The following is a 24,888-nucleotide window of genomic DNA, read 5'->3' on the forward strand; positions in this document are numbered from 1 at the left end:
TGTGAATACAGCTATGTAGTTGTGGTGCTCATTTAAAATGTCGGAAGATATCGCATTAAAAGCAGAAGCAGGAGTGCAATCTCTCCTGTATTGCATTAGATTAGATTAGATTAGATTAGATTTACTTTCATTCCAATTGATCCGTAGTGAGGAGGTCCTCCAGGATGTGGAACATGTCAGAAAAACAACAATACATGACAAATATTTACAACTAAAACAAATAAGCTAATGTACCATTCCACAGGTCCCAAGTGGAATGATCGTCATTTTTTAATGAACACTAAGAGTCATTTTACAAATACTAATGCACTGAATTTAAAATAAAAAAGTTTTTTTATTTATTTATAAGGTAATAAACATGTAATACAACTACTGTAATACTTATTTACAATGAACACATTACTGCACTGAAATGGTGCAGAAGTTAGATTATACTTACACACACACACACACACACACACAACACACACACACAACACACACACACACACACACACACACACACAGAGAGAGAGAGAGACACAAATTTTCAGTGAACACATTACTGCACTGAAATTGTGAAGAAGTTATGTTGTACTTATATACAAATCAGTTGGTTTTACTAAGAAATTCATCAATGGAGTAGAAGGAGTTGGCCACCAATAAATCCTTTAGGTTTCTCTTAAACTGAATTTCATTGGTTGTTAAGCTTTTTATGGCTGCTGGCAAGTTATTGAAAATGTGTGTTCCTGAATAATGCACACCTTTTTGTACAAGACTAAGTGACTTTAAATCCTTGTGAAGATTATTCTTATTTCTAGTATTGATTCCATGAATTGAGCTGTTGGTTTGAAAAAGTGATATATTTTTAATGACAAATTTCATTAAGGCATAAATATATTGGGAAGCTGTAGTTAGTATCCCTAGTTCCCTAGACAGGCATCTGCAGGATGTTCTTGAGTTCACACCACATATAATTCTTACTGCACATTTTTGTGCCCGGAAAACTTTAGCTTGGCTTGATGAATTACCCCAAAAAATAATCCCATATGACATTATGGAATGAAAGTAAGCATAGTATGCCAGCTTTTTCATTTTTATATCCCCTATGTCTGACAAAATTCGGATTGCAAACAGAGATTTGTTAAGACGCTTCAGCAGTTCTGTGGTGTGCTCCTCCCAGTTGAATTTATTATCAAGCTGTAATCCCAAGAATTTAACACTGTCCACTTCTTCTATCTTCTTGTCATCGTATGTTAGACATATACTCTTGGGACACCCCTTACAAGTTCTGAACTGCATGTAGTGTGTTTTTTCAAAGTTTAGTGACAAAGAATTGGCTAGGAACCAGTGATTAATGTCCACAAATATTTTATTGGCTGATCTTTCTAAGACTACACTTGATTTGCTATTTATTGCAATGTTTGTATCATCGGCAAACAAAACAAACTTGGCATCTGGTAATGTTACTGATGAAAGGTCATTGATATACACAAGAAAAAGTAAGGGCCCCAAAATGGAACCTTGTGGGACCCCACATGTAATTAGTTCCCAGTTGGATGATGCCTGATAGCTTGATACATGTCTCTTTCCTAATAACACCCTTTGTTTCCTGCCAGAGATATAAGATTTGAACCATTTTGCAGCATTTCCTGTTACGCTATAATATTCTAGTTTACTTAAAAGGATATTGTGATTTACACAGTCAAATGCCTTTGACAGATCACAAAATATACCAGTTGCCTGCAATTTTTTGTCTAATGAATTAAGCACATTTTCACTGTAAGTGTAGATAGCCTTCTCAATATCAGAACCTTTTAGAAATCCAAACTGTGACTTTGACAGTATGTTATTTGAGATAAGATGGTTATAAAGACGACTGTACATTACTTTTTTGAAAATTTTTGAGAATGCTGGCAACAGTGAAATTGGACGGAAATTTGATTCTATTTCTTTATCTCCCTTCTTAAACAGTGGCTTAACTTCAGCATATTTCAGCCATTCAGGAAATATTCCACTGATAAACGACTGGTTACACAGATAGCTTAATATGTTACTTAGCTGAGAATCACATTCTTTAATTAACTTTGTTGATATTTCATCATACCCACTAGATGTTTTTGATTTTAAAGATTTTACGATGGACATTATTTCTGTTGGGGTAGTGAGGGTCAAATTCATATTATGGAAGTTACTTGAAATGTCTGGTCTAAGGTAATCCATAGCAGCATCTACTGAACCTGACAACCCCATCTTTTCAGTAACAGTTATAAAATGTTTGTTAAAAAGCTCTGCAACACTATACACATCTGTCACCAATGTATCATTTACTCTTAATGCTATTTGTTCCTCTTCATGTCTGGTTCTACCGGTATCCTCCTTCACTATATCCCATATTGTCTTTATTTTGTTATCTGATATGACTATCTTTTCCTTGTAATATATTTGCTTTGACATCCGTATTACAGTCTTTAATATTTTGCAGTATTTCTTATAATGTGCTATAGCATCAACATTGGAAATGTTTCGGATTGACAGATACAGTTTTCTTTTTGTTTTACAAGATACCCCTATTCCTCGAGTAATCCATGGCTTCTTTGTAGACTTTGCTCTAACCTTGGTAAGTTTTGGGGGAAAGCAGTGTTCGAATAAGGTAAGCACTTTATTAGCAAAAATGTTATATTTTTCATTCATGCCATGAGCACTGAAAACATCAGTCCAGTGAATGTCTCTGAGGAGTGTCCTAAAATAATCAATCTAAAATTACTCTGGGCCTCTACGTTAGCAACTGTTTTTGAAGACTGTCAATGTAAATAAATAGCAAGCTACTTGCATTAAAAGTTGTTTTTTAACACAACTAATATGGTGTTTCTTTGCATCGGAAATCTTATTATTCGTTTCACACTGCTCGCCTTAACAAAAAATCAAAGGCCAGGCAGCAACCACTGACAGAGACGGGAAGTAAGCAGTCTGACAATGTTGACACCACTCTTTCTGATATCTTGTAACGATTCATCTTCAGAGCTGATGGACCTCGATTCTGGCCTGGGGCACTCATCTCGTCCCATGACTGAACTTCTACCTGCCGTCGGCTCTCCTCACAGTGGAAAGACAGGGTGAAAGTGTAACCTCCATGATAAATGGTTCCCATACTACAGTGGAACTTTAATGGGTTCACGACACAAGTGGAGGAACTAACCAGTATGGCAGTTGGTTAAAACCCCAGATTGGAGCCTGTACATGTCTCACACAAAAGGAATCCAGCACATACTTCATGCAGATCCCAAATGGCTTGGTGAGAATTACAAACAAACACAGTAATTCCTTCCTTCACCCTTTCCCCAGTCTGGTCATCCTTGCAATGGTTGACATGCCCTGTAGTACAGGGGCATCACATAGTTTACAATGCATTTCCTGCAAACACAAGGTCAAGAGCCATTGCTGTGCTAGGAATTTTAGTTCCTCCACTTGTGTGGAGAGAGGATATAAAACGTAGACTGTCAATGGCAATAGCAAGGAAAGCATTTCTGATGAGGAGAAATTTGTTAACATTGATTATAGATTTGTCAGGAAGTCATTTCTGAAAGTATTTGTATGGAGTATGGAAGTGAAACATGAACGATAAATAGGTTAGACAAGAAGAGAATAGAAACATTCAAAATGCAGTGCTACAGAAGAATGCTGTAGATTAGATGGGTAGATCATTAACTAATGAGGAGGTACTGAATAGAATTGGGGAGGAGAGGAATTTGTGGCACAACCTGACTAGAAGAAGGGATCAGTTGGTAGGACACATTCTGAGGCATCAAGAGATAACCAATTTAGTATTGGAAGGAAGCGTGGAGTGTAAAGATCGTAGAGGGAGACCAAGAGATGAATACGCTACGCAGATTCAGAATGATGTACGCTGCAGTAGTTACTTGGGGATGAAAAAGCTTGCACAGGATAGAGTAGCATGGAGAGCTGCATCAAACCAGTCTCTGGGCTCAAGACAACAACTACAACAACAACAAAAACTACGTTCATTACTCCACGTTAAGATCTTAGAACAAAAAAATGGGTGCACAATGCTGCAACTAAAATTTTTGAAAACTTATGCAGGGATATAAAATTTCTGACAAATAAAGTAAAATTTGAAAACAAACTAAAAAAGGTTCTCCTTGATAAATCATTCTATTCCGTGCAAGAATTTCTATTACTGTAATGCACAGAAGGCGGTAGACAGGAAGTACTGACACACTTCTACATACTTTTTCTTAAAATAATTTAAATGTTCAGAATGTAGCCACATTTACATATTAATTTGTGATGTGTATATAAAATGACGCGTTCCACAGCATTATGATTTATCGTTCAAATGATCCGTGGAACGAACAATCAAATAAAACTAACAGACAGCTCATATATAAATATAAACAACTTAAATAATGGTGTTCTTACTACAATAACATCTTCATCCTCAAACTTTCGCTTTGAGATGACATGTTTAATAGTCCTCAGAGTCCCCTTGCTCTTCACAGTTTCAATAAAAACATATTTGTCACACATACTAAATTTAATAACCGCCCGCCACAAACTTCACAACATAGAACATACACTATCTCTGTAATGTTTACAAATCACGCACATTCCAAAGCATTATCTTTGTAATGTTTACAACTGAGCACACGCAGACACGATTTTTGAAATTGCCCAGAAAGATGAAAATAACCTCACCTCCATTTGTCAGATACTGTAAGACCTGATGATCGTCGGGTATTAAGCATTTTTTATGTAGATTGTAACTGCTTGAAGGTAAATGTATAATTAACAATAAAGATCACTATTTTTTCCGGTAGTGAGCTACAAGTAATATTCATACTCCTGGCGGAATACATTGGATTCCTTAATCTTTCTTGTGCCTTCTTAAAGAATAAAATTAATATTTTCAATGTAAACCAAAAAAGCTGTCAAAACGTTGCATTTGTTTGGATTACACCTCGAAATCTTAGTATGTTAGACTTGCTTCTTTTGCAGAAAGTCGTGTAATGTTGAAGATTTGTGTAATTGCGCGTAAATAACCACCAAATCCTTTCATCTTCGATATTATAGGATTTTACATCCTTCGTATTGTTATATGCTGCAATTGTTCGCAACGTTGTTGATGTTTACAAATTACAACTGTAAACGCGCCAATCATGAGGTAAACATATACTTGCAATAGGTGTTTGTTTCCGCAAGCGTAACCGTACTTTACATTTGAGTAATACTACAATAAAATCTATTTTCCTTTTCAAACCAATATCGTTGCCAGGGTATAATTACTTCAATTTCGTAAGTTTAAAGTGCAAGGTGGGTGGGGGGGGGGGGGGGGGAGAATCACATTATCAACATCCACTCTCTTCAAAACACTGTGGAAACTACATGAGTGGACTGTATCTTCTATGGCACTAAATACAGGATTTGTACTCTTTTGATTCTTGTACGGCGTGCGGGCTGTTATTAGTCTTACCTTCGTAGGGGCGGCGATCGTATGTAAGGAGCAGTAATACAAAAATAAACCCCTATTTGTATACGTTCAAAATGCCGCATTGAATCCTATCCAATATTGGATCTCCCTGCTTCAGCAGTTGAAAAGTCAGTAGACCTGTATAGCTTTTTCCCGAAGTTGCAACATTTATATGCCAGAGTTTAGTTTACACGTCAAATTTAATGGAAAATACAGTTAATATCTTCGTTAGATATCCCAGAAGTATAACATTAGAAGGGGTTGTTAGTAGGTAGTGTAGCAAACTGATTCACTTTTATAATGATGTCACTGTAATTCCAATAGTTGATTCATTCCACAAAATTCACTGTTGAGTGTATGGAATGTGACTGAATGTCAGTTTCTAAGCTGCTGGTGTTCACCAAACCTGGTTCATCATGCATTCCATTCCAGCAATCTCCAATGATATAGTTGTAAACCAAGTAGGCAGTGATTTACGTAAACATGATGGTCAAATGTAAACAAAATATACTGACCAGTTACATACAAATCACAGGAGGAAAGTAGTGCATCACTAAATCATCAACACTGACTTGATAACCAGTGTTTAGGTAGGTGTTATTAGAACAATGTTGGAGAGAAATGTATAAAACAGACAGTTTACATGAAAAATTTAAATTTTCCTTAAACATATTCCCATAGCATCTTTTTCCTCATTAAACAGACAAGAGTAAAATTGAATAGAACCAATGGCAAGGGATGGATAACTCTTGGGATTAAGATATTTTTGTGCTTGGAAAAGAGAGATCTCCCTAATTTAGTAGGACAGCTGTAGTCAGGAGTTGAAAATCAATTACAAATATTATAAAATGCTCCTCTCTTGTAAAAAAGTGAAACATGTACACTATGCTCAACAGATAAAACTTTGCAAGAATAAAGCTAAAACAATTTGGAACATTACTAACAAAAATATAATGGTCTAAATAATAATGATCCCCACCACCAGAACCACTGGCAGAAATTTTCTAGTCATTGACCAACAAATCCAGTGATTAACAAGAATATGGTGTAGGAATGTTGCTGAAGGTGGGGTAATCCAATGAAGAACACTGATTACACACTGTAACACCTTTAATTTCAGCACTCAATACCAAAATAAAATATGTCACATCATAGATAATGGCTCCAAGATAACACTCCACAGTCCTCAAGTTAAAGCTATGTCACTCTGTCTTTAATTTGTCAATCTGTGTTGCTACATCAGACCCACCCCCTTTCTTCCTTTTAGAACCTAGAGCCCAGGTATACCGGGACACATGATTTCCAATGCAGCCTGATCTTGTAGTCTTTGGAACCAGTTCCCGTGGGGGTGTCACTGGTGGCATTCAATTAAGGTGGGGATCCACTGCGCTCTCTGTCTGGGAGTGGTGGGTGGCACAGGAACAATGTCCTCTGTCACCTCCGCATCCAAGTGTGTCAGCTTAGATCATTTGACTGAAACCATTTCACATAATCTGCTGCATTGAATTTTAAAAGTGTGTGGACCGCACTACAGAACCTTGTATAGGACACTTCACAGTGGATGAGAGATGGATGGCCCAAGTCGTCCCACAGCTAGACAAATGGTACACTGTTGAGGACCCAATGTGCGAACATATTACTGTGTCTGTGTAATTGCAGCGCTGTGGGCCATAGACAGGCCACAATTTCGCAATGGTGTCAGTTGATCTTGGTGATGGAGGACGTTGGAGGGAGGTCAGAAGGCTTGTCCCTAATCACTTGCACTATTAGGTGTAGCTCCTTGCCATACGCGAGTTGTTCTCATGAATCTTGCATGTTGTTCTCGTTGGGGTCTTCAGTCCTGAGACTGGTTTGATGCAGCTCTCCATGCTACTCTATCCTGTGCAAGTTTCTTCATCTCCCAGTACCTACTGCAGCCTAAATCCTTCTGAATCTGCTTAATGTATTCATCTCTTGGTCTCCCTCTACGATTTTTACCCTCCACGCTGCCCTCCAACGCTAAATTTGTGATCCATTGATGCCTCAGAACATGTCCTACCAACCGGTCCCTTCTTCTTGTCAAGTTGTGCCACAAACTCCTCTTCTCCCCAATTCTATTCAATACCTCCTCATTAGTTATGTGATCTACCCATCTAATCTTCAGCATTCTTCTGTAGCACCACATTTCGAAAGCTTCTATTCTCTTCTTGTCCAAACTATTTATCGTCCATGTTTCACTTCCATACATCGCTACACTCCATACAAATACTTTCAGAAACGACTTCCTGGCACTTAAATCTATACTCGATGTTGACAAATTTCTTTTCTTCAGAAACGCTTTCCTTGCCATTGTCAGTCTACATTTTATATCCTCTCTACTTCGACCATCATCAGTTATTTTGCTCCCCAAATAGCAAAACTCCTTTACTACTTTAAGTGTCCAATTTCCTAATCTAATTCCCTTAGCATCACCCGACTTAATTCGACTACATTCCATTATCCTCATTTTGCTTTTGTTGATGTTCATCTTATACCCTCCTTTCAAGACACTGTCCATTCCGTTCAACTGCTCCTCCAAAGTCCTTTGCTGTCTCTGACAGAATTACAATATCATCGGCGAACCTCAAAGTTTTTATTTCTTCTCCATGGATTTTAATATCTACTCCGAACTTTTCTTTTGTTTCCTTTATTGCTTGCTCAATATACAGATTTAATAACATCGGGGATAGGCTACAACCCTGTCTCACTCCCTTCCCAACCACTGCTTCCCTTTCATACGCCTCGACTCATAACTGCCATCTGGTTTCTGTACAAATTAAAAATAGCCTTTCGCTCCCTGTATTTTACCCCTGCCACCTTCAGAATTTGAAAGAGAGTATTCCAATCAACATTGCCAAAAGCTTTCTCTAAGTCTACAAATGCTAGAAACGTAGGTTTGCCTATCCTTAACCTTTCTTCTAAGATAAGTCGTAGGGTCAGTGTTGCCTCACGTGTTCCAACATTTCGATGGAATCCAAACTGATCTTCCCCGAGGTCGGCTTCTATCAGTTTTTCCATTCGTCTGTAAAGAATTCACGTTAGCATTTTCCAGCTGTCACTTATTAAACTGATAGTTCGGTAATTTTCACGTCTGTCAACACCTGCTTTCTTGGGACTGGAATTATTATATTCTTCTTGAAGTCTGAGGGAATTCCGCCTGTCTCATACACCTTGCTCACCAAATGGTAGAGTTTTGTCAGGACTGGCTCTCCCAAGGCTGTCAGTAGCTCTAATGGAATGTTGTCTACTCCTGGGGCCTTGTTTCGACTCAGGTCTTTCAGTGTTCTGTCAAACTCTTCACACAGTATCATATCTCCCATTTCATCTTCATCTACGAGGGCGGTTCAGAAAGTAACCTCCGATCGGTCACAGTGCGGGTTGTGGGGGGAGTAGCGACGCCATTTGTGCATTCACGCACTCAACAGGTCAGTCGGCATCAAGCCGTGGTCGAGTGAACGTCGTACCTGCGCTAGTTTAGTTTTTGTGGCAGTTTGAAATGTGTGCTGCAATAGAAACCCCTGCCAAATGTGAAGTGCGTGCTGTCATAAGGTTTTTTACAGCCAAAGGATATTCTGCAGCAGCTATTCATCGTGAGCTTTGTGCCGTGTACGGACCAAGAGTTATGAGTGAAGGAGTTGTCCGTGAATAGGTATGTTTATTTAAAAGTGGACGAGAAAACATTCATGATGAACAGAGGAGTGGTAGACCACATTGGTGACTGACGAACTCGTTCAGACAGTTGATGCAAAAGTTCGTGAAAATCGACGTTTCTCAATGTCGGAGTTGTCTACTGGTTTTCCACAGATTTCTAGGACTCTCTTGTACGAGATAGTGACAGCAAGATTGGGTTACCGTAAGTTCTGTGCACGATGGGTGCCCAAAATTCTTACCGACCACCACAAAACTCAAAGAATGGCCTCTGCATTAGACTTTCTGTCACGTTATGAGGACGAAGGAGAACCATTGTTAAACAGAATCATGACCGGTGACGAAACCTGGATTAAGTACGTGAACCCTGAGACAAAAGAACAATCAAAGATGTGGGCACATTCAAATTCACCTACCAAACCAAGAAAAGCCTCGCAAGATTTTTCTGCCAGAAAACTGATGGCAACGGTGTTTTGGGATGCCAAAGGGGTGTTGTTGGTTGAATTCATGTAACGTGGTACGACCATTAATCAAGACGTGTACTGTGAAACATTAAAAAAGTTACGACGGGCTATACAGAACAAACGCCGTGGTATGCTGACTTCCGGTATCGGTTTTTTGCACGATAACGCCCGTCCTCACTCTGCTCGCAGAACAACGGCCCTTCTTGAGTCCTTCAAGTGGGACGTTATCAACCATCCACCTTACAGCCCAGACCTGGCGCCAAGTGATTATCACCTCTTCATGCATTTGAAGAAATGGCTCGGGTCACAGCAGTTTGATGACGACGAAGACCTCAAAGATGCGGTCACAGGCTGGCTCCAGGCAAAAGCGGGTGATTTTTATGCAGAAGGAATTTCAAAGCTTGTGAAGAGATGCGATAAGTGCCTCAATCGCTATGGAGACTATGTAGAAAAATAGTGCAAAGATGTAGTTGTAAGATGTATATATTAAAATATTTTTATTTAACTTGGTGTGTTTTTTTAAATCAACTGGAGGTTACTTTCTGAACGGCCCTCGTACATCCTCTTCCATTTCCATAATATTGCCCTCAAGTACATCGCCCTTGTATAGACCCTCTATATACTCCTTCCACCTTTCTGCTTTCCATTCTTAGCTTAGAACTGGGTTTCCATCAAATGTCTTGATATTCATGCAAGTGGTTATCCTTTCTCCAAAGGTCTCTAATTTTCCTGTAGGCAGTATCTATCTTACCCCCAGTGAGATAAGACTCTACATCCTTACATATGTCCTCTAGCCATCCCTGCTTAGCCATTTTGCACTGCCTGTCGATATCATTTTTGAGATGTTTGTATTCCTTTTTGCCTGCTTCATTTACTGCATTTTTATATTTTCTCCTTTCATCAATTAAATACAATATTTCTTCTGTTACCCAAGGGTTTCTGCTAGCCCTCGTCTTTTTACCTATTTGATCCTCTGCTGCCTTCACTCTTTCATTCCTCAAAGCTACCCATTTTTCTTCTAGTGTATTTCTTTCCCCCATTCCTGTCAATTGTTCCCTTATGCTCTCCCTGAAACTCTGTACAACCTATGGTTCTTTCAGTTTATCCAGGTCCCATTTCCTTAAATTCCCACCTTTTTGCAGTTTCTTCAGTTTTAATCTACAGTTCATAACCAATAGATTGTGGTCAGAGTCCACATCTGCCCCTGGAAATGTCTTACAATTTAAAACCTGGTTCCTAAATCTCTGTGTTACCATTATATAGTCTATCTGATACCTTTTAGTATCTCCAGGATTCTTCCATGTATACAACCTTCTTTCATGATTCTTAAACCAAGTGTTAGCTATGATTAGGTTATGCTCTGCGCAAAATTCTACCAGGAGGCTTCCTCTTTCATTTCTTAGCCCCAATCCATATTCACATACTATGTTTCCTTCTCTCCCTTTTCCTACTCTTTAATTCCAGTCACCCATGACTATTAAATTTTCATCTCCCTTCACTACCTGAATAATTTCTTTTATCTCATCATACATTTCATCAATTTCTTCATCATCTGCAGATCTAGTTGGCATATAAACTTGTACTACTGTAGTAGGCGTGGGCTTCGTGTCTATCTTGGCCACAATAATGTGTTCACTATGCTGTTTGAAGTAGCTTACCCATACTCCTATTTTTTTTATTCATTATTAAACCTACTCCTGCATTACCCCTATTTGATTTTGTATTTATAACCCTGTATTCACCTGACCAAAAGTCTTGTTCCTCCTGCCATCGAACTTGACTAATTCCCACTATATCTAACTTTACCTATCCATTTCCCTTTTTAAATTTTCCAGCCTACCTGCCCGATTAAGGGATCTGACATTCCACTCCGATCCGTAGAACGCCAGTTTTCTTTCTCCTGATAACTCCTGCATAACTTCTTGTCCAGCACCCATTCATGTGCATTGTAGTCCCACCATCGTTCTGTCCTAATATTGGTGCAGTCGGTGATGATGTACTTGCAGCCACTCACACAGTGTACATCGATGGTAAACTGGGAAATTCACTCCACCTGTCTGATCAACTGAAGTGAACATTTAGGTGACCCGTTTCAAAACAATTGGTAATGGAGTCAGGGTCTGTGAAAATCATGACAGTGGTTGACAGCAACAAAGACTGCATGTAACACAAGATCTATAATGCTCCAGTATTAGAAAGGAGAAGAATGCCAGGGGCAGCCACGCACTGTCAGTTTGCTGTTGGAGGGCGGCCCCCACCACCACCTGGCTTGAGTCCTCCATAATAGCTGTTGGCACATTTTGGTGCAGATGATTCAGCAATACAGCTCATGTGGGTTATTCTTTCACCGAATCAAATGCAATTATTGCTTCTCATTCCAAGACACCTTCCTAGTTCCTGCCGTGAATTTGCCTTAAGCAATCTTGGCAGCAGTGCCACCGACACCACCGCATGAGATGGGTAGCAATGATCATTGTTGAGCATACCTACAAACTGTCTAAGATCCTTGGATGTCCATGGCAGTGGAACTTATTGGATCTCTCTGACTTGGTCTCCTAGGGTAAGACACCTGCGGCCAATGCATCAAACCCAGGAACTCAACGCTATCCCATCCAAAAATGCACTTGCTTGTATTCTCCACAACCCCTGCTTGTTGACATAACTTGAAAAGTAGTTGATGGTGTGTAGCTTGCTGTCCTGATGAAAGAGAAAACAGGAGGATGTCATCCATATAATAATATACACCATGTAGATCTCGGTGGATGAAACATTGCCATGTCTGGGCAGTATTTTTAGTCCATATATATATGAGTTGACTGAAAAGTAATGCCTCCACCTTCATAACTCTTCAACAGTTGGCAGCTTTGGTATGCGGCTGGTACAGGCTTGTTCCATAGCCTCTTCTCTACAGCTCCAGTTGCCGGGAAGCCTTAGCATTGAGTGGTTGTGTTGTTACAGTGTAAAGTATGGAACCCTGCGCAGATGGTTGGTCAGTGCGATTTAAGCAATATACAGCCATTGAATTCTTGACAGCAGGTGTCACCCCAAAGGAGATTCATCAGGGAATAAAATCAGTTTATGGTGACTGTGTTGATGTGAGTACTGTACGTCGTCGGGTGAGTAAGTTGAAAGATGTTGAGGTGGGAACATCTGACCTGCATGATAAACAAAGATTTGGACGTCCTGTGGCAGCAACCACTGAGTTTGGCAAGAAAAATGTTGACAGATTGATTCAAGACTCCACACTCTGAGTGATATGACAATCATCTTGAATCAATCTGTCAACATTTTGCTTGTGAAACTCAGTGGTTGCTGTCACAGAACATCCAACTCTTTGAAACTTCCTGGCAGATTAAAACTGTGTGCCCGACCAAGACTCGAATTCGGGACCTTTGCCTTTCGCGGGCAAGTGCTCTACCAACTGAGCTACCGAAGCACGACTCACGCCTGGTACGCACAGCTTTACTTCTGCCAGTACCTCGTCTCCTACCTTCCAAACTTTACAGAAGCTCTCCTGTGAAACTTGCAGAAGTTTGGAAGGGCACGGCCGATTTCCTTCCCAATCCTTCCCTAACCCGAGCTTGCGCTCTGTCTCTAATGACCTCATTGTCGACGGGACGTTAAACACTAACCACCACCACCACCACCCTCTGAGAACCCTGACATTTTGGATATCCTTATGAAACTTTCACTTTATCGCAATATGATCTAACTGGAATTCTCCCAGGAGAGGGTTAGGTGAAATCCACATCTTCTGTTTTCTTGTCAATTTCTTAAAGCTAGTTGACTTCAGGACCAATCTGTGCGCCTGGCATAATTTGATGAGGCTGATACCATTTCAGTTCGTCCTGTTATGTGCCAGGTATCTCCCCACTATTTGCCTGAACCTTTTCTCTCTTCCCACTTGGGCGTTAAAATCCCCTAGAAGGATGACATTATGTTTTTTGGGGATCTTTTGGATCGTGTCATCTAGTTTTTCGCAGAATAGTTCCATGTTCTCCTTATTCTTTTTGTTGTCAATGTTTATAGGGGTGTGAACATTTACAACAGTATATAATTTGTTGGTACCTGGTCTCTTGCACAGATGATGATTCTATGTTCATTTAATGTGTCTGTTAGAGTCTTAAGTTTCCCCACTTTCAAAAGTGAATTTGCATCAAAAGTTGCTAAGTAGTTTGCTTTCCTCTATTTTACTTTGTTTGAGGTTCTAAGATGCCCCGATTCATCTTTGCAAGACATTGCAGACACCCCAGAATCCGAATGTCTGCTTGCACACTTATGTACAGTGGATTGAGCACCTGGGGTAATTAGTTTACATCACACTTTTCCATGATTGATAATTCTTTGAGTTCTGAGGGCGACTTTTAGAGCCACCTTTTTTACAGCCGAGGTTGTTAACCCCGGAGGATTACTCACAACTGCCCCTTACATGAAGACAGATGCTGACCAAAGGCTGTCCAAGTTGAGAACAGGTGCTTTTGGATTTTGTTTTGCTTTCTAATTCATGGTTAACTCCACTAGGCTCTTCCGCTCTCTCTGCTGTTGGGAATCAGCTCCCGCTTTTTTTAAGAGGTGTTACTCCTCCTCCTCCTCCTCCTCCTCCTCCTCCTCCTCCTTCCTCATCACTTGTGAGATGAGGCCCCTGACTTGGGACTGGCAATGGCTGCGTTTGCAACCCCATTATTAAAGAAGTAGTCAAAATATTTTTAGCTAATGACTTAATTAACAGAGACTCGGGATTTCAAATCATCGAAGTATGGGAACCAGCATTTGTGGCACAAAGGCATTATCAGCTACATACAAATGAATGTGATGACTTAACACAGGTGGAGAATCAAAACAAGGACAGTTAAGCTGAGCACCAACCCCTTACCTGTGTGTGCACCCTGCAGGTCCCGACTTGCAGCCACATTTTCCACTCCTTGTGTGTGGAGACCACAGCCACTTCCTCTATCAGGAGGCTCTGTATGTTGATATCTTTTACAATGATATAGCCTTGCCCATTGGTGCCTGCACTTTTCTAGCGAGCCAAAGCATAAATTGGTGAGATGCAACAGCAATGCGTTGGTAGCAACTGAAATGGCAATCAGGTGTTTCATGGATATTTTTGGCAATTTACACAGCACTATTTGGTGTGGCACCTGAAAACTATTCAGGCAGTTATTATGTTGAAAAAAAAAAAAAAAAAAAAAAAAAAAAAAAAAAGAGAAGACCCGCTAGTTCCTGATGAGGTAGACATTAACGTTCGTACACTAACTGAAACTTCCTGTGTAAAATGCCTAAGTTCAAAGGAACAACAGTCTGAAATGGGATCAACACACACACAAGTAATTATGAAGCTCAGTTCAGCATCTTTTGCCTGTAGAAGCACCTCTCATTGTGTCAACATGAAGACAAGAATTTGGTTCACATAGCAAATATTCACTGCTTGTTTTTTAATGGAATTCTCTTCAGAAAATTTATTCAGAAAAAGTGAGCTGTTGAGCTGTGGCTTATTAAACTGATAGTTTGGTAATTTTCACATCTGTCAACACCTGCTTTCTTTGGGATTGGAATTTTTATATTCTTCTTGAAGTCTGAGGGTATTTCGCCTGTCTCATACATCTTGCTCACCAGATGGTAGAGTTTTGTCAGGACTGGCTGTACCAAGGCCGTCAGTAGTTCCAATGGAATGTTGTCTACTCCCGGGGCCTTGTTTCGACTCAGGTCTTTCAGTGCTCTGTCAAACTCTTCACGCAGTATTGTATCTCCCATTTCATCTTCTTCTACATCCTCTTGCATTTTCATAATATTGTCCTCAAGTACATCGCCCTTGTATAGACCCTCTACATACTCCTTCCACTGTCCAATCCGTTCAACTGCTCCTCCAAAGTCCTTTGCTGTCTCTGACAGAATTACAATATCATCGGCGAACCTCAAAGTTTTTATTTCTTCTCCATGGATTTTAATATCTACTCCGAACTTTTCTTTTGTTTCCTTTATTGCTTGCTCAATATACAGATTTAATAACATCGGGGATAGGCTACAACCCTGTCTCACTCCCTTCCCAACCACTGCTTCCCTTTCATACGACTCGACTCATAACTGCCATCTGGTTTCTGTACAAATTAAAAATAGCCTTTCGCTCCCTGTATTTTACCCCTGCCACCTTCAGAATTTGAAAGAGAGTATTCCAATCAACATTGCCAAAAGCTTTCTCTAAGTCTACAAATGCTAGAAACGTAGGTTTGCCTATCCTTAACCTTTCTTCTAAGATAAGTCGTAGGGTCAGTGTTGCCTCACGTGTTCCAACATTTCGATGGAATCCAAACAGATCTTCCCCGAGGTCGGCTTCTATCAGTTTTTCTATTCGTCTGTAAAGAATTCACTTTAGTATTTTGCAGCTGTCACTTATTAAACTGATAGTTCGGTAATTTTCACGTCTGTCAACAACTGCTTTCTTGGGATTGGAATTATTATATTCTTCTTGAAGTCTGAGGGAATTCCGCCTGTCTCATACATCTTGCTCACCAAATGGTAGAGTTTTGTCAGGACTGGCTCTCCCAAGGCTGTCAGTAGTTCTAATGGAATGTTGTCTACTCCTGGGGCCTTGTTTCGACTCAGGTCTTTCAGTGTTCTGTCAAACTCTTCACACAGTATCATATCTCCCATTTCATCCTCATCTACATCCTCTTCCATTTCCATAATATTGTCCTCAAGTACATCGCCCTTGTATAGACCCTCTATATACTCCTTCCACCTTTCTGCTTTCCATTCTTAGCTTTGAACTGGGTTTCCATCACATGTCTTGATATTCATGCAAGTGGTTATCCTTTCTCCAAAGGTCTCTAATTTTCCTGTAGGCAGTATCTATCTTACCCCTAGTGAGATAAGACTCTACATCCCTACATATGTCCTCTAGCCATCCCTGCTTAGCCATTTTGCACTTCCTGTCGATCTCATTTTTTAGACATTTGTATTCCCTTTTGTCTGCTTCATTTTCTGCGTTTTTATATTTTCTCCTTTCATCAATTAACTTCAATATTTCTTCTGTTACTCAAGGATTTCTACTAGCCCTCGTCTTTTTACCTACTTGATCCTCTGCTGCTTTCACTACTTCATCCCTCAAAGCTACCCATTCTTCTTCTACTGTATTTCTTTCCCCCATTCCTGTTAATTGTTCCCTTTTGCTCTCCCTGAAACTCTGTACAACCTGTGGTTCTTTCAGTTTATCCAGGTCCCATCTCCTTAAATTCCCACCTTTTTGCAGTTTCTCCAGTTTTAATCTACAGTTCATAACCAATAGATTGTGGTCAGAGTCCACATCTGCCCCTGGAAATGTCTTACAATTTAAAACCTGGTTCCTAAATCTCTGTGTTACCATTATATAGTCTATCTGATACCTTCTAGTATCTCCAGGATTCTTCCACGTATACAACCTTCTTTTATGATTCTTGAACCAAGTGTTAGCTATAATTAAGTTATGCTCTGTGCAAAATTCTACCAGACGGCTTCCTCTTTCATTTCTCTCCCCCAATCCAATTCACCCACTATGTTTCCTTCTCTCCCTTTTCCTACTATCGAATTCCAGTCACGCATGACTATTAAATTTTCGTCTCCCTTCACTACCTGAATAATTTCTTTTATCTCATCATACATTTCATCAATTTCTTCATCAACTGCAGAGCTAGTTGGCATATAAACTTGTACTACTGTAGTATGCATGGGCTTCGTGTCTATCTTGGCCACAATAATGCGTTCACTATGCTGTTGGTAGTAGCTTACCCGCACTCCAATTTTTTTATTCATTATTAAACCTACTCCTGCATTACCCCTATTTGATTTTGTATTTATAACCCTGTATTCACCTGACCAAAAGTCTTGTTCCTCCTGCCACTGAATTTCACTAATTCCCATTATATCTAACTTCAACCTATCCATTTCCCTTTTTAAATTTTTTAACCTACCTGCCCAATTAAGGGATCTGACATTCCATGCTCCGATCCGTAGAACGCCAGTTTTCTTTCTCCTGATAACGACGTCCTCCTGAGTATTCCCCGCCCGGAGATCCGAATGGGGGACTATTTTACCTCAGGAATATTTTACCCAAGAGGATGCCATCATCATTTAACCTTACAGTAAAGCTGCATGCCCTCGGGAAAAATTACGGCTGTAGTTTCCAATTGCTTTCAGTTGTTTGCAGTACCAGCATAGCAAGGCTGTTTTGGTTAGTGTTGCAAGGCCAGATCAGTCAATCATCCAGACTGTTGCCCCTGCAACTACTGAAAAGGCTGCTGCCCCTCTTCAGGAACCACACGTTTGTCTGGCCTCTCAACAGATACCCCTCCGTTGTGGTTGCACCTACGGTACGGCCATCTGTATCGCTGAGGCACACAAGCCTCCCCACCAATGGCAAGGTCCATGGTTCATGGGGGTAGGACCATCCCATTATTGGGAGCAAAATAAACATTGTTGAAATCCCACTGTTATTATCATCATCATCTGCTCAGTCATAACATTTGAGTTAATGATCCAGCTTAGGGCGAAGAATCAGAGAGAGAGAATGATTGGGCACATTTATGGGCATGAGTTGGTGATGAAAATTAGAGCTGAGGAGATGGTATAAGGAATGAAATATTGGAGCCAAGGCCTAGATTGAGAATATAAAGCAGATAATTGATAAAGTGAAATGTAAAACTTAAGCTGAAATGAGGTGAGCAGTTGGCAAGTGAGAGAAAAGGAGATTGAATCAAACATATTTTAAGAGTTGGTGACATATGCAACAACTAAGGGCCATTGCATTTGCTTGTGTATATCGCTGAACTTTCATGTGTTACATAAGCAGATGTGAGAGAGGTGAGGAAAAACAGGCAAGCCAGAAAATAAAATGTACAGATAACTGAAAGGGAGTGTAAAAAAAGGAACACTCATTGAAAAGTAGTGCTAAGACCAAAGAAATTAATGTAAAGTATGGACATGTTGTAACATCAGTTCCCATCACGGAATTCTGAGAAAGGGGTGTCTGGGGGAAGGATCGAGATGACACGTGGAGTGAAACTGGCACTGAGCCCTTGGCTGTCATGCAGTATGCCATGCTCCTCAAAAGGATATTGTGAGTTGCCAGTAGATACCCTCTGTCTATGCCCATTCATCCTAACTGATAACTTGGTGGTAGTCATAGCAATGTAGAAGGGCGAACAGTGTTTGTATAACAACTGTTACATGACGTGTGTCTTTTCACAGGTGGCTCTCCCTTTGATAGAATATATTTTGCCAGTTACGTGGCTGTTACAGGTAGTTGTAGGAGAGTGCATTTTCCACACCTCCTCCTAAACCATTGGATCGATTTCAACCAAATTTGGTGTGCATATCACCTACTGTCTGGAAAGGAGCAAAGGGGAGGGGGGGGGGGTTAAGAACCATGTAGCTCCCTTATGAGTGGGGTGGGGGTGCGGATGAGGATGGTTGGTACCACCAGACATCTCAGCTGCCCTGCAGGACCAGCATGTTGTGTAGCAGGTAGTACTGAAATGCGTACCAGGTGGTAAGTGCATGGAAAGGTACAGCTGAGCAGAGAGGGGGATTGGGGGGGGGGGAGAGATGAGGAGGAGGAAGAGGAGAGTGGGGGAAGAGATGGACAGAGAGAGAGGGGTGGAGGAGGAGATGGACAGTGTGGGGGGAGGAAGAGATGGACAAAGAGTGATGTGCAGTTTGTCTCCTAGTTGTGTTGTTCAGTGTGTCATCTGGCTCACGATCTTGAACTCTACATACAGCGAGCCACCATTTCTGTCAACTTGTTTTGGAAACAAATATCATGATAAACAGCTGAATATGGCAGATAAATTTAACATCCCCTCTGGAGTTGAATTGTGTAAAACAGCAGAGAATCAAATATATATATATATATATATATATATATATATATATATATATATATATATATATCTGTGTGTGTGTGTGTGTGTGTGTTTGTGTGTGGCATATATGAGTCAAATCCCTAAAGTAAGTTCCCCTTGTGTCGTGCACAGAAAAGAGACACAATTTCATTGAAAAATTTATTTGAACAGATACGAAAAGTGTTGAGTTATTTTTCAACATATTCACAATCAGAATTCAGATTGTTGTCATCATGTTGGGCCAAATTTTATATCCTCGTGTCATAGAAGACTGCTGCCAGGGATTGGAACCACTGTGTGACATCCATTTCTGCCTCAGTCTGAAAACTCTGACTTGGACCAGACAGGAATTTCTTGAGGTTCAAAAACAGATGAAAATCACTGGGAGCAGGGTCTTGATCAAACATCCCCCTGGCAAAAATTTGCAGAAGCACTGTTGTCTGTCAAGACGTGTATGCCTGAGTGGTGTTGTGCAGTGAGGCAGCACAGGCACTAAACATTCTGTGTCACTTGTTCTGAATGTCTTGTTGCAGTTTCTGCAGTGTTTCATAGTAATGCTCAGCATTCACTGTCTCACCTCCAGTTGGGAATTTGGCGAGGAGAACTTCCCATCTGTCCCAGAACACAGCATTTTCTGCATTGACATAGTCTGATTGAATTTTGTCTTGCAGGGAGAGCCAGTGTGACGCTATTTATTTTTATTTATTTGCTAGTATATGGAAATAGTCAGTATTATCACTATATTTACAGTACAGTAAGGCACAAAATGGTTGCTTCATGTTAAAAGTCATAGGAGCTAATGTTTCATCATAATACATGAACAGAAATAATAATATTTATATATACATTATGATATATCTAAAAATAAAGATGATGAGACTTACCAAACAAAAGCGCTGGCAGGTCGATAGACACACAAACATACACACAAAATTATAGCTTTCGCAACCAACGGTTGCCTCGTCAGGAAAGATGAATAGAAAGTGAAACTGCTGGCAAAAACAGAAGGAGGAAATAAGACGACAGAAAAGACTACGAAATGTAACAGTGACAATAACAATAACAATAACAAACGTGATTGTTGGGTTCAAATTAATGATATTAATATAATAGAGGGAAACATTCCACGTGGGAAAAATATATCTAAAAAGAAAGATGATGAGACTTACCAAACAAAAGCGCTGGCAGGTCGATAGACACACAAACAAACACAAACATACACACAAAATTCTAGCTTTCGCAACCAACGGTTGCCTCGTCAGGAGGTCTGACGAGGCAACCGTTGGTTGCGAAAGCTAGAATTTTGTGTGTATGTTTGTGTTTGTTTGTGTGTCTATCGACCTGCCAGCGCTTTTGTTTGGTAAGTCTCATCATCTTTCTTTTTAGATATATTTTTCCCACGTGGAATGTTTCCCTCTATTATATTCATATATACATTATGAGTCATAAATGTTAGGAATAACTTACATTTATGCTTGCATTAAATGGCTCACTCATCTGTATGATAAAAAACTATGCAAATACTTGCTCATTTGCACTAAAAAAAAGTCACTAGTTAAATAGAATGAAGTTTTCTCAGGTACTCCTTCAATTTTCTCTTGACTTTCGATGTTTCAGTGGAACAAGTCAGTATTATCACAGTATTTACAATACAGAAGAGCATAATATGCTTGATTCATGACAAAAATCTTAGTAAATAATATTACATCATAGTACATGAACAGAAATAATAATATTTATACATATGTTGTGAGTCATTTATATTATGAATAGTTTACATGTGTGCTTGCATTAAATAGCTCACTAATTAGCACAAAAAAGCTACACAAATACTTGCTTATTTGTACTAAAAACATTGCTAACTGAATGGAATGAATTTTGTATCAGGTACTCCTTCAGTTTGCTCTTGTTAGCCCACAAGATGATGCTGTATGACAACAGTGTGCAGAATATCCAAAGTAAGCAGCTCTTATGACATCCTTGTTTATAGATGATGCACTTATATGTAAAGCAAAAGCTGCAGAACGAACTCTTTTTTTTTTTCCAGATCTAGGATATGCTTAGGCCATTTTTATTTGTTATTATGGTACATATCCAAGAACTTAGCAAAGTCCACTTGCTGTATATGTTGTCCATTACACTTTATATTTACATCCTCTTCTTCTTTCTGCATCACATGAAATTGTATATAATAACTTTTATTGACATTCAAAAGAGAGTCCATTACAGTTAAACCATTTGAGAATATCATTAAAAGCACAGTCAGCAGAGGATTCTAGGTTTCAAGAGGTATTAAGAGAGTAGTATTACCAGTAAATAGGGCGAACTTGCTCATTGAAATGGTACAGCATGGGAGGCCATTTGTAAATATAAGGAATAGGAAGAGCCTCAGTACTAAGACTTGTGGAGTTCCATTACTATCACTACTGGTAACCCATTGCTTTCTGTCTGTAAGATAAGATTTAATCCATCTGCTCTTTACTCCATTTAACACAAAGAAGTATGTTTTATTTAACAGTTATTTGTGTTTGATGCCATCAAAAACCTTGGAAAGCTCACATAGGATTCCAATTGGTGCTAATTTGCGTTAAGAGATTGCAGAATTTGATCAGTGGAGGAGAAAATAGCATCATCAGTTGATAGTCCTTGCTGAAAACCAAACTGATATTGAGCGAAAATGTTATGGATGTTCAGGTGATCAACAATAAATATTAATTTCTTGTAATGTGGCTCTACAGATTCCATTTTTTTAATAACATGTTCTCTTGTATCTGTAATTGTTTTTATTACACTATTCAAATTTCAGCATTTTTTTCCATTTTCAAGCATAGATTTGATGTTATTTTATGTTATAAATAGGTTAACACAACTTTCTTGTATAATTGTGTTACTCTTGATGGTACTATAATTACTGATTTTTATTAATGACAAAGCAGATTTAACAGAATTCTGATAGTAAAATAAAAACTGTTACAGCTAAAAGTGAACATGATGTCATTTCAAAGATTCATAAATATAATACTAAAAGGAAAAATGTCATATACTATCCATCAGCCTGCCTTACTGTGACACAGAAAGGAGTGAGGTGCTTAGCTATAAAAGTCTTTATCACCTACCAAGTGTTGCAAAGAATTTAATGGCCAATAAAATTAACTTCAGATACAAACTGAAATCATACTTACTTTAAAAGTCCTTCTACTCAGTAGAAGAATTTCTGGATGTGTAGTACGCTGTGTGTGTGTGTGTGTGTGTGTGTGTGTGTGTGTGTGTGTGTGTGTGTGTGTGTTTAGCTGTGAGAAGGTGGTAGTACCCCTGGAACTCCACAAGGAATTTCAGCCAAACATGGGAAATATTTGATCTATTATTTACTGAAAAAAAAGAAAACTGCAGTGGTTTCCCACTCCCAGCACCTAGAAGTAGGAAAGGAGTGAAGAAAGAAATAACTTGAAATAGTTGAAAATTACTTATATTATGTGTATCAGCAATTATTTTGACCAAGAGCAGTCTAAAGATTTGCAGAGAATAGATGTAGATGGTAATTTAGATTTCTCTGATATTAAATTACTGTCATTTTGCAAAGTAATGTGGTAGGAAGAAGTAACATCTTAAAATTGTCTGCTCTTGAAATTTTAACAGGAAGCTTCTCTATGATACTTAGTGCTTCTTACATCTACCAAATTAACCACTGACAACATAATTTTTGTGAGTTTTCTCTAACTCTTCTACAAGTCCTACCTGGTAAAGTTCCTTGGCTGATAAGCAGCAGTTGGCCCTGGCCGAGCGGTTCTAGGTGCTTCAGTCTGGAACTGCGCCGCTGCTACGGTCACAGGTTCGAATCCTGCCTCGGGTATGGATGTGTGTTATGTCCTTAGATTAGTAAGGTTTAAGCAGTTCTAAATCTAGGGGACTGATGACCTCAGATTGTTAAGTCCCATAGTGCTCAGAGCCATTTGAACCATTTTTAATAAGCATCAGTCAGTAGTCAACAGAACAAGAGACTTGTAAGCTACTTCCTTCACAAATGAATTACTTTTCTTTAGGATTCTCCCAATTAATTTGACTGTGGCAGATTTGCAACTAAAGGAAAAAATAATTTAAAATTGAAATGGGTCATCATTTAAACAGGCAACCCTGGCTTTGTTCTGTAACTCATCAGTATCATTATTGGTAACCTCGTGGCTATTTTTGTTGCTCTCAAATTCCTTACATTTTAGATTATCCTAAATCTTCTCAAACAAATGCACTTACAATAGTAACAGTGCCATGCATACCTTTTATTTTTGTTTGTTATTACTAGGGGCTAACTACCATGGTTCTTTTTGTTACAGTGCCCTCAAATGAAGAGATTTCGCCTTGTGACATGTTTGTTGCTGGTAGCAGCAGGAAGTGCCCTGCTGGAAATGAGAACTAATCCTTCAGAATTCAGTGCTCTTCAGTCAGCACTTATAAATGTTGATCACCAAGATCTGTTTCGTTTCATTTGTCACACTGACACAGTGGAAATGGTTTGTACTTTTGGTGTTGCATCATCATATCACTCAGCACAAAAATTAGACACACTCTCTCTCTCTTTCTTTCTCATTGTGTTCTGTAGATATAATTAGAAGAACCTTCAGGAATGTGGAACAAGTCTATTTACACATTAAAAAAAGACACACAGCTTAACCTCCATACTTTGTTAAGTATGAAATGCAACTATACTGCTTAACGCTATTCCTCCTTGTGATAGCTAAGTTTCCTCTATTGTACTAAGCAGCTACTTCTTAACAGCTATTGGTGTGTTAATGTTTATGTTGATTACATTATAGTTACCAATATCAACCATGTGGAAAGGAAAGAGTGCTGCTCACCACATAGAGGAGGAATGAAAAAGGATGCTAGAAATGTTCATCTTTCGGACTACGTCCTTCATCAGAAGTAGAAAGCACACACACATTCATGCAACTGCAACTATCATGCACCAGATCACTTTCACCTCTGGGCACTGAGGTCTAATTGTCTCTGAGGCAAGGAACAATATAGCTGGATAGTGAGTGGGGCTGCAGAAAGGGCGGAGGGCAGGAGGGGGGGGGAGGGGGGGTGTCAACAACCCATCCACCCCATACTCCCACCGTGGACTACCACTGTCGACCACTACTACAGGAGCCTCCATCAAATCTCTCGCACAACTGCTCATAACTGCCAAACCCTGCCTTGCAGACATATTACATTTACCACATCCTCATAAACTCACTCTTATCACCCTATAGAACCCTGGGCATAAACATAGCTGCAATGCAGTCACAAGCCTGTCCTCCAAAAGCCTCAGACATGCAGAAATATCAGTCCTTCATAAAGCTTTACCTTTTGCCCCACTCTCAAATTCAGTCATGGTGGACTTTAGACAATCTCTTCTTTTCCCAGTCTCTGTAGTGGA

General features: G+C 39.5%; 2 protein-coding genes across 6 annotated transcripts in view; one reads left to right on the plus strand and one right to left on the minus strand.

Annotated features, from left to right (window-relative positions):
• The window catches only part of LOC126092799 (uncharacterized), a 211,449-nt gene extending 206,899 nt beyond the window's left edge, over window positions 1-4,550 (minus strand). For both annotated transcript variants that reach the window (XM_049908536.1, XM_049908530.1), the window contains exon 1: window positions 4,420-4,550. In XM_049908536.1, the coding sequence (XP_049764493.1) occupies window positions 4,420-4,527 (108 nt within the window). In that variant the 5' untranslated portion in view covers window positions 4,528-4,550. The remainder of the gene's footprint in view (window positions 1-4,419) is intronic.
• A 70-nt stretch (window positions 4,551-4,620) lies between these two features.
• LOC126092815 (uncharacterized) overlaps window positions 4,621-24,888 on the plus strand; it is a 66,415-nt gene continuing 46,147 nt past the window's right edge. Inside the window, exons 1-3 of one of the 4 annotated variants that reach the window (XM_049908547.1) lie at window positions 4,656-4,773; window positions 21,360-21,430; window positions 23,801-23,977. In XM_049908547.1, coding sequence (XP_049764504.1) covers window positions 21,404-21,430; window positions 23,801-23,977 — 204 coding nt within the window. In that variant the 5' untranslated portion in view covers window positions 4,656-4,773; window positions 21,360-21,403. Of the gene's footprint in view, window positions 4,774-21,359; window positions 21,431-23,800; window positions 23,978-24,888 lie in introns of all 4 variants that reach the window. The other 3 variants (XM_049908553.1, XR_007521371.1, XM_049908560.1) reach the window with 3 other exon arrangements.

This window comes from Schistocerca cancellata, chromosome 1 (genome assembly GCF_023864275.1).
Source record: "Schistocerca cancellata isolate TAMUIC-IGC-003103 chromosome 1, iqSchCanc2.1, whole genome shotgun sequence".
Taxonomy (NCBI): domain Eukaryota; kingdom Metazoa; phylum Arthropoda; class Insecta; order Orthoptera; family Acrididae; genus Schistocerca; species Schistocerca cancellata.